The 15,505-nt window shown below is 36.6% G+C and overlaps 1 protein-coding gene across 5 annotated transcripts in view; it reads left to right on the top strand.

Annotated features, from left to right (window-relative positions):
* LOC133633828 (proto-oncogene vav-like) overlaps positions 1-14,678 on the top strand; it is a 75,431-nt gene extending 60,753 nt beyond the window's left edge. For 3 of the 5 annotated variants that reach the window (XM_062026552.1, XM_062026553.1, XM_062026554.1), the window contains 10 exons: positions 651-843; positions 923-959; positions 4,441-4,577; positions 7,760-7,825; positions 7,979-8,010; positions 8,201-8,311; positions 13,199-13,286; positions 13,374-13,494; positions 14,292-14,443; positions 14,516-14,678. In XM_062026552.1, the coding sequence (XP_061882536.1) occupies positions 651-843; positions 923-959; positions 4,441-4,577; positions 7,760-7,825; positions 7,979-8,010; positions 8,201-8,311; positions 13,199-13,286; positions 13,374-13,494; positions 14,292-14,443; positions 14,516-14,569 (991 nt within the window). In that variant the 3' untranslated portion in view covers positions 14,570-14,678. The remainder of the gene's footprint in view (positions 1-650; positions 844-922; positions 960-4,440; positions 4,578-7,759; positions 7,826-7,978; positions 8,011-8,200; positions 8,312-13,198; positions 13,287-13,373; positions 13,495-14,291; positions 14,444-14,515) is intronic. The other 2 variants (XM_062026557.1, XM_062026556.1) reach the window with 2 other exon arrangements.
* Positions 14,679-15,505: the final 827 nt, after the last annotated feature.

The following is a 15,505-nucleotide window of genomic DNA, read 5'->3' as shown; positions in this document are numbered from 1 at the left end:
ACAAGCACATCTGTTTTAAAGTCTATTCTCTGAGCAACAGGAAGCCTGAGCACTGAACTAATATGGTCGTGTTTTCTGGTTCTAGTCAGGACTCGAGCAGCAGCATTTTGGATGTACTGCAGCTGCTTTACAGCTCGTTTAGGGAGCCCAGAGATAAGGCCATTACAGCAGTCTAACCTGCTGGACACAAAGACATGGACTAGTCTTTCTCAGTCTGGTGTAGACATTATTCCTGTAATTTTGGCAATGTTTTTCAGGTGGTAAAAAGCTACTGATGTTATTTACCTAATGTGGCTACTAAAGTTCAAGTCTGAGTCTATAATTACCCCTAGATTTGTAACCTGATTATCAGACATTGAGTACAAACTAAAATGACTGCATACTTGCAAATTATACTGTGTAAGAAAACAAGATATAACAAATGACAATACAGTTATTATCAGCTCACTTTAAAAGTAAAAAAAAAACATGTTCGATTTTATTGTTAGAATTATTCACTTTTATTACCACAAGAACACACATGAACGTACCGAAATCTGGCACCGTTGAGTTCAGGTATCGATTCCCATGCCCTACGATTTGGTACCGTTCTTTTGGTACAGACCATCTCTATTTCCATCTCACTTGAGACTCCTCTCCGTCTCCCCCAGGGGGTCTTTCTTCCAGGGCTACAGCTGCGCTCGCTGCAAAATGGCGGCACACAAAGAATGTTTGGGCAGAGTCCCAGCCTGCGGGCGCAGTTCAGGTGAGTCGCCTTTAATTAGCATAACTACATGTCCGCAATTAACGGAATTATGGCCTCTCTGGCTCACAATTTCAGACCACGGAAGTGCTGCAAGGAAGGTGAGCTTCACACGTAATGACTCGTACATTCATTCATCATGTGTGCTGGTTATCATTTCTTCTTGTCTCTTCCTTGCAGAACAGGACACAGCGGTACTCTGGGAATGCAGGAATCGGTAATATATTGTGATTGCTTACCAGAACTACTTTTAAAAAGTCATTATTTTAGTTACTTGTTACTTTACCAAAAAACTAATTGAATTACTAACAGAATTAAATCTTTAATAAATGTAATTAATTACTAGGGAAAGTAATTTACTTAAAGTTACTTCACAAAACATTTGAAATATCTGGCATATGCAGTTGAGAGATGTTGAGATCACAGTGTGCGTGAATGTGTGCTTTTAAAATCCGGGGCCTGTTGCCTAGTGATGGAGGGTTTCAACGGAGCTGTGTTGAAAGACTTACATGAAAAGTAAATACCGTATTTTCCGGACTATAAGGCGCACTTAAAATCCTTTTTTTCCCCTCAAAACTCAACAGTGTGCCTTATAACCCGGTGCGCCTAATGTAAGGAATAAGTTTGGTTGAGCTTACCCACCTCAAACCTATTTTATTTGGTACATGGTGTAATGATAATTGTGACCAGTAGATGGCAGTCAAACATAAGAGATAAGTGTAGCCTACACTATGATGGGTCTCAAGTAAACAACACCAACATTTTAAATGTTCCATTGAAAATATAGAACATTACACACGGCGCTCAAAAATCTATCAAAATCTTTTAGTACGACTTTGGTAAGCTATGAAGCCGCACCGCTTGATGGATTGTTGGCGCATTAAACTTACAACTATTATTATGGTGTGTCTATAAGATAAGACATATTATCTGGCGTTTTGTTTCGCAATATTATGCAAAAGCAACTTTTCTTACCTTCTGGTACCGGCTGATCTATATTTGGGATCTGCATAAATCCTGAGAAATTGCTCGCGTCCACGCCTTAGTTGAAAAGCTTCTTCTTTTTCTTTATTTTCTTGTTATGGGACATTCATCCTTCGCTGTTGCCATTTCTAATATAAAGTAGTGTAAAGTTCTTACTTATATCTGTCAGTAAACTCGTCATGAAAGCGCTAAAACATACCGGTGTAGTGAGTTTACATTATTCACCCAAGGAACTTTAGTTATCAGAGAGTTCCGGTCGGACGTTTTTTCACGAGACACATTTCCGGTGTGGTTGTTTCTGGATGAGGAGATGCTGCTCCGTTATTGATTTAAGTAGTCTGAATGTCATTAAAACAGTTAGCTCCATCTTTTGACACTTCTTCCACTCCCGTCCTTGCACGCTACAACAAAGATGACGGGGAGAAGACGCTGTCGAAGGTGAACAACGTAAATAAGACCGCCCACAAAACGGCGCATCCTGAAGCGACTGTCAGAAAGCGGCTTGAAGATGATCTGTAAAACATTATCTCTTCAACATTTTGACCAAATAACCAGCATCACATGTTAGTTAGACCACAAGGAAGTGTTTTACATTTAGAAAAAAAATAATAATATGACTCCTTTAATGCGCTCTATAATCAGGTGTGCCTTTTGTATGAAAAAAGATCAAAAATAGACCATTCATCAGCAGTGCGCCTTATAATCCGGTGTGCCCTATGGTCCGTAAAATACGTTATATTAGATGTGATTAGCATAGGGATGTCATTTGATTATGATCTTCCTGGATGCAGTGACATCATTGCATCTCTGTCCATGAACTCAACTTTAATGTTTTTGCAAAAGATGTCCCCCCCCAACCATGTCAAAATCTCCCCAAGCTTGTCCCATTGGTTTGTGCTGTGACATTTTTTAGTCTTAATATTACAGTTTTTAGGTTGTTAATGTGTTATTATTCATAACCAGCCCTCCAACTTGTCAAAATCTCCCCAAAACTTGTTCCACTCATTTGTGCTATGTTTGTACTGCAAACATGTTTTGTCTAACTATTATAGTTTCTTATGTTATTAACTTTGATACTTTTTAGGTTATTAATTATGAATTATTCATAACCCCTCCCTAAACTTGTCCCATTCGTTTGTGCAATGTGTGTGCTGCAACATTTTTATTTAACTATCATAGTTTTTATGTTGTTAACTAACTATTATAATCATTATGTTATTAACATTTTATTATTCTTAACTAACCTAGCCCACCTTGTCAAAATCTCCCCAAACGTGTCCCATTCGTTTTTGCTGCAAACATTTTTTTTGTCTATTATGGTTTTTATGTTGTTAACGATTATAGTTATGTTACTAACGTGTTATTAGTCATAACCAGCACCCACCCACCATGTCAAAATGTCCCCAAACTTGTTCCACTGCTGTGTGCTATGTTTGTGCTGCAAAATTTTTTAGTCTAACTTATAGTTTTTAGGTTGTTAATGTGTTATTATTCATAAAGAGCCCTCCAACTTGTCACAATCTCCTTAAACTTGTTCTACTCGTTTGTGCTATGCTTGTACTGCAAACATTTTTTGTCTAACTATCATAGTTTTTTATGTTTTTAACTTGTATAGTTTTTATGTTGTTAACTATTAGAGTTATTATGTTATTAACGTTTTATTATTCATAACTAACCAGGCCCACCTTGTCAAAATCTCCCCAAACGTGTCCCATTCGTTTGTGCTGCAAAACATTTTTTGTCTATTATGGTTTTTATGTTGTTAACTATTATAGTTATGTTACTAGCATGTTGTACAACAACATGTTTTTGTAGAGCAAAAACAAATGGGACACGTTTTGGGAGCTTTTGACTGGGAGGGGGCCTGAATGATGTCACTTGTCAGGAAATGTATTTTACAATAACTTTAAAAAAATGTAACGGCACAAACATATTTGCAATAATAAAGACGGTGGGGGGGGGGGGGGGGCAATTTCACACAAGTCACATTTGTCTCTTTAGATTGATAGGTTGATGCTTTAAATTAATGAAAATATAGCAGCACAATGAAGTTAGTGTAAAAGTACATGAATATAGACATACAGTGCACATACATGTGCGAGTCATGAGAAATCTACAATACAGCTTGACTAAAAATCAATGCAGGATAATGTTGGCCACTTATGCCATACAATGGACGGTCCCATTGACAGGCTAAAGTAAAATTAGCATCAAAATGATTTTTAAACTTGTACAAATGTTTAACAATTTGAACAGAACAAAGTTGACATAAAACAACATATGCATTTCTACTTAAAAGAATAGTCACCAAGCTCTGTGGAAAGTGATAATAATGCTAACTTTGTACAAGGAGGCCAGTCTGCTGCTCTGCACTAGTGTGTGCTGACTTGCTGCGGAAGCTCCAACCTCAAACTCTAATTTTGAAACAGATAACCTCTTGGATGTTTTGTGGAACATGATTGCCAGAAAAAGGCAGCACTTGTATCACTTGGAAGGCCAAGTGTTACTTCCTGCAACACCAAATCTTAAAAAGAAAAAAAATGTGTTTCCAATTTTTTTTTTATGTATACAGTATATTTTCATAAAAAATTACTGCAATCAAATAAAATGTCTTATTTAGTTCTTGATATCAGTGTGTATGTAATGTTGCTATTACAATAGATATTTTGTTGATGTCATTAAACCTTTATTCAAAATGGCCCCTCTTAACTCAGGGTTTCCGAAGATGGAGGCTTGTCAAGAGTACTTCGGCTTGCCGCCGCCCCCTGTGGCCTTCGGCCGACCGCTTGCCTTCTCAAAAGGGGATGTCGTGGAGTTGACGCGGGCCGAGGTCGATCTGTCGTGGTGGGAGGTAAGGTGTTGAGAACGTGTCGAGCCTCCTTTCCTGTGGTTATGAGGAGGTATTTTTATTTCATAAAATATTTATTTTTATATTCAGTGTGGGCTAATAGTATTGAGAATAGATTAAATCTGCATTAAATATTTTTAGAATTGATATATATATATATATATATATATATATATATGCTTTTTTAGAATTAAAATATGTATATACTGTATATATATGTAAATTCTATAAATAGAATAAAATAAAAATGTAAAAAAATATATATATACACATGTATACTAAATATATATTTTCAATATTCTAAAACATCTATTTTTAGAATATACACTACCGTTCAAAAGTTTGGGGTCACCCAAACAATTTTGTGGAATAGCTTTCATTTCCAAGAACAAGAATAGACTGTCGAGTTTCAGATGAAAGTTCTCTTTTTCTGGCCATTTTGAGCGTTTAATTGACCCCACAAATGTGATGCTCCAGAAACTCAATCTGCTCAAAGGAAGGTCAGTTTTGTAGCTTCTGTAACAAGCTAAACTGTTTTCAGATGTGTGAACATGATTGCACAAGGGTTTTCTAATCATCAATTAGCCTTCTGAGCCAATGAGCAAACACATTGTACCTAGGGATGATGTTTGATAAGAAATTATCGAGTTCGAGCCTATTATCGAATCCTCTTATCGAACCGATTCCTTATCGATTCTCTTATCGAGTCCAGATAGGTTGCTGGATATGGAAAAGAACACACAATATTTGGTTTAACAAAATCTCACTTTTATTATATAAGAAAACAATTTAATCTAATAAATAAATAAATATTGACTGCTACCCCCCTAAAAAAAAATTAAAAAAAATAAAAAAATATTGACTGTTGTTACCCAAAGTATATTAAGTGGGATTTTTCAGAAAAACAAATATATACAGTAACACAAAAACAACCTGTCTCTGTGATCACTATAGGTGTATAAATAATAATATAGTGTTAAACAAAATCAGTCCCTTGGGCACAAAACTGAAAATAATACAGCTCTCCAAAAAGTGCACTTCTGCTGCTATTTGACATAACTGTTTGTTATGATGCTTTGACATTTTTGCACTTTATTTCTTTATTGAAAGAAAATTCTATGAAGAGAAAAGTTCTTTGCAAATGTGGTTACAATGCTAAAAAATGAAAATTTAAAGCTAAAAAAAGAAATACACTTTGAGTTAACATTATTTCTTTATAGGGGGAAAGATGTTATGAGCTAGGGAATATAACAACTACACTACCCAGCATGCAACGGGAGTGACGAGCATGCGCGGTAGCCCCGAAAAGTGTTGTTTCATACCGTCACCCGGCAGCTAAGAATGAGCACGCTGTGAAAGTAAACGTCAAGAACTCAGCCAACACGCCTCGTCTGCATTATTTATAATTAGACAGACAACACATCTACAGTGTGATTTTGTTTTGTTTACAAGGAAAGAAAAACAAAAGTTAAAAAAGGGAGATGTCATATATATATGTGCTGCGGTTGCTTTAAGAACGTTGCGACAGCTGCCGTAAAGGAGGTGCGTTGCTAGCCTGGTTGCTATGTTGGTCGTAAAAGTGTTCATGTGTTTGTTCCCTGCTCAAGTCTCTCAGTAAAGTTATTCATTGGATTATACCTTTTGTTTTCAACTTTATTACACCTTGGAGCGCTTTTTCCCGTCCATTTTTTTCCTGCTTTCCCTATCTGCGCCTAATGACTGAGCTACGTGACGCCATTTCTTGTGATGTCTCACGGGGCATTTCTGGTCGGGACGGGATTCGTTCCGAGGGATTCGAATAAAGAACCAACTCTTTTTCTTTACTATAGTGGTCTCGATAACGGGTACCGGTTCTCAAAAAGGGATTCGAGTCCGAGGACTCTGATCTTTTCTTATCGAACAACCGGGAAAACCGGTTTCGAGTATCATCCCTAATTGTACCATTAGAACACTGGAGTGATAGTTGCTGGAAATGGGCCTCTATACACCTGTGTAGATATTGCACCAAAAACCAGACATTTGCAGCTAGAATAGTCATTTACCACATTAGCAATGTATAGAGTGTATTTCTTTAAAGTTAAGACTAGTTTAAAGTTATCTTCATTGAAAAGTACAGTGCTTTTCCTTCAAAAATAAGGACATTTCAATGTGACCCCAAACTTTTGAACGGTATATATATATATATATATATATATATATATATATATATATATATATGTATGTATAAAAGCCAAATCTGATATTATTTTATTTTGTGTTGTTCCAATGCAAACAAAAGAAAAAAACATGTGAATACCAAAGCGTTTGTAATTTCAACAATTTTCTTAAAGAAGTGGTGCATTATCTGACAAAAATGCAGGGGTTCCAATATTTTTGGCCATGACTGTATATATATATATATATATATATATATATATATATATATATATATATATATATATATATATATATATATATATATATATATATATATATATATATATATATATATATATATGTATGTATATATATATATATATATATATATATATATATATATATATATATATATATATATATATATATATATATATATATATATATATTTTTTTTTTCCTAGAAATACATTTTAAATGTTCTGATAGAGATAGAATCAATTCTCAATACTGTGAGCCCACCGTGAATATAAAAGGAAATATTTTATGAAATAAAAATGTGAAATTATTTACTGTATACAATTTTTTTGTTGTATAATTACATACTATTTTGTTTTGTCAACAGTGTTTTTCAGATCGCTAATTCCAAGGAAATTCAAATATACTGTTTAAAAATTGATTTACTTCTGGGCCACATGAGGGCACTTTAAAACAAAATTAAACGCCCCCAAAAAACAACACAAATTGGAGAAATTTGGAAACAAGTAAATAGAAAACGCTCAAGTGTTTCTTTTAGCCTTTTTACGACAACAAAAAATATTAAAGTGCCCCCCTCGCAAGCCTGTGTTTGGCACAACTCCTTTACTATCAGAGAGGTTTTCCTTTTGCAATATGTTTATTATCATGATGTGCCATTAGTCATATGAAGGGCTAAATCTAAATATTTTTACAACTTTGTGTCAAAACAAGCAATCTGATCAGGAAGTGAAATGATGAAGTTGTGTCCATTATTTCCTGCTGTGCTGCTCCAACTTCCTGTGCGTCCCTCAGGGAAGGAACCTGGCTGGCGGTCAGACGGGATGGTTCCCCTGCAACAAAGTTCAACCGTTCGTGAGTGTGAGTTTATTCTGCCTGGCAACAGGCGAGTTGTCTGAATGGGTGTAACGTCTGCAGCTAATAGCGCACGTTTAGTAGTAGACCCCTTAAGTGTTGAAGGTTTCATCTTGTTTTGTGTGCATCAGAAGCTAACCTTGTTGCCCTTTTTCTCAGAGGCCCACTCCCGACCTTTCTGCCTTCAGCTGGTGAGTCCCACAGGAAGTGTTCCTTTTACACCCACTTCACACCACTTGTTTACACTGTTAACCTTTTAATCACAGCAGTCGCAAGGTTTGAGCAAACATTCGAAAAGACTCTAACGCACCCTGGTGGCTGAATGGAGAATGACACCACGGCGCAGTTAACGAAACACTAAAAGTCACCGCTGTTCTCCAGGTTTGCAGGGAACATGGACAGATCGGCTGCAAAGAACCTGCTCATGTCCCGCTCAGACGGAACCTACCTGGTCCGACAGAAGGATGGAGGAGAGTTTGCGATCAGCATCAAGTAAGATTCAACCATGGAGTGAAAGTACTGCCAAAACTCCTCGAACACACACAAATGTTTTTACTCACGCTCAATAATTTGCAAGTAAAAAAAATTATTTTCTTTAGTTAAAAAAAACGATTCACAAGAAAAAAATTTTTTTACGGCAAGTAAAAAAAACTATTTAGAAAATAAATAAATAAATAGGGGTGTCACACAAAAAAAGATTTTTGAATGAGTCGCGATTCTTCTAACTAGAGATGTCCGATACTGGCTTTTTTCGCCTATATCCGATATTGTCCCACTCTTAATTACCGATTCCGATACCAACCGATACCGATATATACAGTCGTGGAATTAACCCATTATTATGCCTAATTTTGTTGTGATGCCCCGCTGGATGCATTAAACAACGTAACAAGGTTTTCCAAAATAAATCAACTCAAGTTATGGAAAAAAATTGCCAACATGGCACTGCCATATTTATTATTGAAGTCACAAAGTGCATTATTTTTTTTAACATGCCTCAAAACAGCAGCTTGGAATTTGGGACATGCTCTCCCTGAGATGAGGAGGTGGGGTTGGGGGGGGGCGGGGTTTCGGGTAGGGGGTAGCGGGGGGTGTATATTGTAGCGTCCTGGAAGAGTTAGTGCTGCAAGGGGTTCTGGGCATTTGTTCTGTTGTGTTTATGCTGTGTTACGGTGCGGATGTTCTCCCGAAATGTGTTTGTCATTCTTGTTTGGAGTGGGTTCACAGTGTGGCGCATATTTGTAACAGTGTTAAAGTTGTTTATACGGCCACCCTCAGTGTGACCTGTATGGCTGTTGACCAAGTATGAATTGCATTCACTTGTGTGTGTAAAAAGCCGTAGATATTATGTGATTGAGCCGGCACACAAAGGCAGTGCCTTTAAGGATTATTGGCGCTCTGTACTTCTCCCTACGTCCGTGTACACAGCGGCGTTTTAAAAAGTCATAAATTTTACTTTTTGAAACCGATACCGATCCTTTCCGATATTACATTTTAAAGCATTTATCGGCCGATAATATAGGCATATCAATATTATCGGACATCTCTACTTGTAACGATTCTTAATCAAAACAGACTATCCTTAAACCTCAGTAAAACTAAAATAATGCTATTCGGTAACAGTAGAAGGGAAAGTTAAACACAAATACAAATAGACAGACTAGAAATTAAAAGAGTAAATGAAACCAAATTTGTAGGTATAATGATTGATGATAAAATGAACTGGAAATCTCATATAAAAAAATATACAACATAAAGTAGCAAGAAACACATCAATAATGAATAAAGCTAAACATGCATTGGACCAAAAATCACTCCATATTCTCCACTGCTCGCTCGTGTTACCATATCTGAGTTATTGTGCAGAAATATAGGGAAATAACTACAAAAGTACACGTCATTCATTAACCGTGTTACAAAAAAGATCAGTTAGAATAATACATAATGTTGGATATAGAGAATATTCAAACCCTTTTTATTGAATCAAAAATACAGAAATTCCTCGACATAGTGAATTTGCAAACAGCTAAGATTATGCACAAAGTAAACTATAACTTGCTACAAAGAATATACAACAATTCTTCACAACAAAAGAGAAGAAATATAACCTTAGAGAAATGTTTTAATTTAAAACATTTGTATGCACGTACAACACTTAAGACCTTTAGTATATCAGTATGTGGAATTAAATTATGGAATGGATTAAGTAAAGAAATCAAACAATGTACTAATATGATCTACTTCAAGAAACTCTTCAAACTTAAAATGTTTACAAAGTACAAAGAAGAAGAACCATGATAAACACTCTGAATATATTTAATTCATCCATTCATTTTCTAGTTAATCTTATTTATCTCACCATAACAGTTATAACTTACTTCACTCATAATTATTTGTTTATTTATTTTTAATGTTGATACTTATAGAGTATATTGTGAATAAATTGAGAACAGGAAGTGAACAAAAGTGTTAGCTACTGCTATGTAAAGGAAAAGGGATAGGATTAAATAAGCTCTGCTTCTTCTTACTCCTTTTCGAACATGTTGAATTGAGAAACTGGAAATTGTGATGTGTCATGTTGTATGCATGCATGTTCGAAAAAAACTCAACTCAATTTAAATAAACATTTATTTATCTGTCCTGTCCAGCCACTCCGGCAAATCATTGTTATAGATCAAAGCTGTCAAACTCAAGGCCAGATCTGGCCCACCACATAATGGTTTGAGGCCCACGAAAGCCTGGGAAAAATGTGTGTTAATAAAAGACTTCTTTTTTTTTACTAAATGCAAATAATCATTTCGATTTTGACAGGAAATAATGCGTATCTTCTAAACGTTATTATCTAATCATGCCAAATTATTATATAGTGATAACATTAGTTTGTACATGAAAAAATCTAATAATCGAGTGTATTGTAGAATTTTATTTTTAAAAAAGCAGTTTTCTTTTAAGTAATATATACATTTATCAGAGCTGTTATCTATTTTATGGAAGAATGTAGTTAATCATAGAACTGGCACCCAGTGTTATTAAAAAAGTATTGATTTTTCTGTGCTGGCCCTGCGATGAGGTGGCGACTTGTCCAGGGTGTACGCCGCCTTCCGCCCGAATGCAGCTGAGATAGGCTCCAGCACCCCCCGCCACCCCAAAAGGGACAAGCAGTAGAAAGTGGATGGATGGATGATTTTGAATCAAGAATCGATTCGTTCAGGCATTTTTAAACATTCACTTCCGCGTCAAAATATCACTTCCGCGTTTTTTCATTAATGTATTGTAGCATGTAAGGATGGGAGTAGAAGGAGGTAATAGAACCGAGAAAGAAGAAGATATCATTACTAGACTGAGGTTATGACATAAATAATTTAAATATCTTATTGATATTAATACATTTAAATTAAAAAATAACACAGGGCTGTGTGAATGTTGTCATCAAATAGAACATTTATAATATTAGAGGTGGGACTCTTTGGGCAGCTCACGATTTGATCACAGTTACAATTCAGGAGCGAGGATTAGATTATTGATGGATCTTCAATTTGTGTAAATTGATGCAGTTTTTGTTTCACTAAATACACGTTCATTCCTTGCAACTAGAGATCAATCAATCAATCAATGTTTATTTATATAGCCCTAAATCACAAGTGCTGTACAAGCCACAACGACATCTGTCCGATAATGGCTTTTTTTGCCGATATCCGATATTCCGATATTGTCCAACTCTTAATTACCGATTCCGATATCAACCGATACCGATATATACAGTCGTGGAATCAACACATTATTATGCCTAATTTTGTTGTGATGCATTAAACAATGTAACAAGGTTTTCCAAAATAAATCAACTTCAGTTATGGAAAAAAAATGGCAACATGGCACTGCCATATTTATTATTGAAGTCACAAAGTGCATTTTTTTTTTTTAACATGCCTCAAAACAGCAGCTTGGAATTTGGGACATGCTCTCCCTGAGAAAGCATGAGGAGGTTGAGGGGGGCGGGGTTGAGGTGGGGGGTAAGGGGTAGCGGGGGGTGTATATTGTAGCGTCCCGGAAGAGTTAGTGCTGCAAGGGGTTCTGGGTATTTGTTCTGTTGTGTTTATTAGGGGTGTGGGAAAAAATCGAATTCGAATTCAAATCGCGATTCAGTATCGATTGTCGTTTTTCAAAAATCGATTTTTATTTATTTTATTCTATTTTATTTATTTAAATGTTTTTAAATTAATCAATCCAACAAAACAATACACAGCAATACCATAACAATGCAATCCAATTCCAAAACTAAACCCGACCCAGCAACACTCAGAACTGCAATAAACAGAGCAATTGAGAGGAGACACAAACACGACACAGAACAATCCAAAAGTAGTGAAACAAAAATGAATATTATCAACAACAGTATCAATATTAGTTACAATTTCAACATAGCAGTGATTAAAGATCCCTCATTGACATTATCATTAGACATTTATAAATAAAAAATAAAAAAGAACAATAGTGTCACAGTGCTTTACACTTGCATCACATCTCATAAGCTTGACAACACACTGTGTCCAATATTTTCACAAAGGTAAAATAAGTCATATTTTTGGTTCATTTAATAGTTTAAACAAATTTACATTATTGCAATCAGTTGATAAAACATTGTCCTTTACAATTATAAAAGCTTTTTACAAAAATCTACTACTCTGCTTGCATGTCAGCAGACTGGGGTAGATCCTGCTGAAATCTATGTATTGAATGAATAGAGAATCCTTTTTGAATCAAGAATCGCATTGAATCGGGAAAAAAAATCGATTTATAATCGAATCGTGACCCCAAGAATCGATATTGAATCGAATCGTGGGACACCCAAAGATTTGCAGCCCTAGTGTTTATGTTGTGTTACGGTGCGGATGTTCTCCCGAAATGTTTGTGTCATGCTTGTTTGGTGTGGGTTCACAATGTGGCGCATATTTGTAACAGTGTTAAAGTTGTTTATACCGCCCCCCTCAGTGTGTCCTGTATGGCTGTTGACCAAGTATGCGTTGCATTCACTTGTGTGTGTGGAAAAGCCGTAGATATTATGTGACTGGGCCGGCACGCAAAGGCAGTGCCTTTAAGGTTTATTGGCGCTCTGTGCTACTCCCTACGTCCGTGTACCACTCCGTACAGCGCCGTTTTAAAAAGTCATAAATTTTACTTTTTGAAACCGTTACCGATAATTTCCAATATTACATTTTAAAGCATTTATCGGCCGATAATATTGGCAGTCCGATATTATCGAACACCTCTACTTTTAACGTAGCGAAAATGAGTACCCCTCTGGACCAGAGGGTTGGAGGGCTCCCTGCTTAATTACAGTATTTGCTGCAAGACGCAATAATGATATTTCCACTGTGTCAGGTTCAACATGGACATCAAACACATTAAAATCACCTCCTGCGATGGCCTTTTCCGCATCAACGACAAGAAAGCCTTCAAGGGTTTAGTGGTCGGTCCCCCTGGCTAACATCAACATTGTGTACGTGTCATTCAATCACGTTTTCATCCTTGCTCTTGCTTCCTCCCTTTTCTTTAGGACATGATCGAGTTCTACAAGCAGAACTCTCTGAAGGAGTGCGTAAAAGACGTGGACACGACGCTACACACGCCTCACAAGCAGGCCGAACAGAAAAGCACGCCCAACAACACGCTAAAAGGTCAGTGGTTTCATTTTTACTTTTGTTTGAGACAAGACAGGACAAACTTTTTCTACTGAGGGCCACAGACTGACAAATCAAAGAATGAGGGGACCATTTTGGTCCTTTTCACCTTCAAAACATGTACAATGTATAGATTTTTTTCAAAGAACAAAAAAAAGCAATGTCGGTAGAAATAGAGAACGACATGAACATCTCTGTCCAGTAGGGGGCAGTGTGTGTCCATAGTTTTCACATTAATATTACAGTGCTGCAGTTGTCTTCCTGCATCTCTGATCAAGTGATAACTTCAGTAACCTCCACCAAGGCTCAAAAAGTACACATCTCCGGCATGTGTCTGATATTGTCGGTACGATTCACACATTTTTTTTACTAAGAAAATTAAACAAAAGTCTTTAAAAAAAAAAAAGTAATTGATGAATCCAACATAAGATGGGTTTCAATGCGGATTGTTGATTTATTTTTTTCATCATGTTGTGATTGAGTGTTTTTGTGCTGATTTTAAGATGTTGACTTTTTTAAGCACAAACAACAGGATTTTAATCATTGCGCAATCATAGGAGGGCACGTGTATTCATGAGTGACAGATCTGGAAACATTTTATCAAGAGCTTTAATATGAGATGTGACTCAATGTAGTTTGTGCGCACATTTTGTTGACTATCTCAAGGAGCACATCTTCAGCCGCCGCCAAAAAACTATAGTCAGCTGAGCGGCCTAGCGACTGTATTTTGAAGCTATGCTTGAACTGACCTTTAACCCCATGCTTCGGGCGATGTAAATGATCCCCCCCGACAGATGGCATCATGCGCAGCTTCAGCGTGGCCAAGGCCAGGTACGACTTCTCCGCCCGCGACCGCTCGGAACTGTCGCTGCGTGAAGGCGACACCATCAAGATCCTGTCCAAGAAAGGCCACAGTGGATGGTGGAAAGGAGAGGTGTACGGCAGGGTGAGTATTAACACACTAACACGACAAAAAAAAAAAACACTTCCAGAGACTAACGATGGTCGCCGTCGCCAGGTGGGCTTCTTCCCTGCCAACTACGTGGAGGAGGACTACTCTGAATACAGCTGACCAAGAGGACCCTTGTAGAATCCGGAATCAACAGGGTCAGCGCATGCATGTCATCTCATGATGTGAATAAACATGTTTTTTAACCATCAAAGTATTATCTACTCATGGGCCAGGGTTATGACAAGAGCTGTCAAAATTAACAAGTTAACTTATGTGATTAATCACATTAATCATGTATAGTTGCAGTTATTCAGGCAATTTATATTTTACATTAATTTATTATAAGCTCCTTTACCTTAACGTGGGGATGATTACCAGGAAGCGGCGTGGGTTTTATGTGAGGCCAGTGATCAGGTCAATGCTTACAAAATTTTGCTTAAAAAAAACAACTGACAGGACTTCCGATAATACTTTGACCAGGTTTTGAGTTTGGACACACCTTCTCATTCAATGCATTTTCCTTTTTTTCATGACTATTTACATTGTAGATTGTCACTGAAGGCATCAAAACTATGAATGAACACATGTGGAGTTATGTACTTAACAAAAAGGTGAAATAACCGAAAACATGTTTTATATTCTCGTTTCTTCAAAATAGCCACCCTTTGCTCTGATTACTGCTTTGCACACTCTTGGCATTCTCTCGATGAGCTTCAAGCACACCTGTGAAGTGAAAACCATTTCAGGCGACTACCTTTTTAAGCTCATCAAGAGCATGCCTAGAGTGTACAAAGCCTTTGATGCCTTCAGTGACAATCTACAATGTAAATAGGCATAAAAAATAAATAAAACGTATTGAATGAGGTGTGTCCAAACTTTTGGCCTGTACTGTAAATCAGTGGTCCCCAACCTTTTTGTACTTGCGGACGGGTCAATGCTTGAAAATTTGTCCCATGGACCGGGGGGGGGGGGGTAAGAAAAAAATATATATATATGTTTTTTATGTTGATTTAATTTTTTAAAAAAAAAGTTTTTTTTTTAACTTCTTGTGCGGCC

The sequence above is a fragment of the Entelurus aequoreus genome, linkage group LG18 (genome assembly GCF_033978785.1).
Source record: "Entelurus aequoreus isolate RoL-2023_Sb linkage group LG18, RoL_Eaeq_v1.1, whole genome shotgun sequence".
Classification (NCBI taxonomy): Eukaryota; Metazoa; Chordata; class Actinopteri; order Syngnathiformes; family Syngnathidae; genus Entelurus; species Entelurus aequoreus.
The sequence above is the reverse complement of the archived record's forward strand: the minus strand, read 5'-3'. Positions and strand labels throughout refer to the sequence as shown.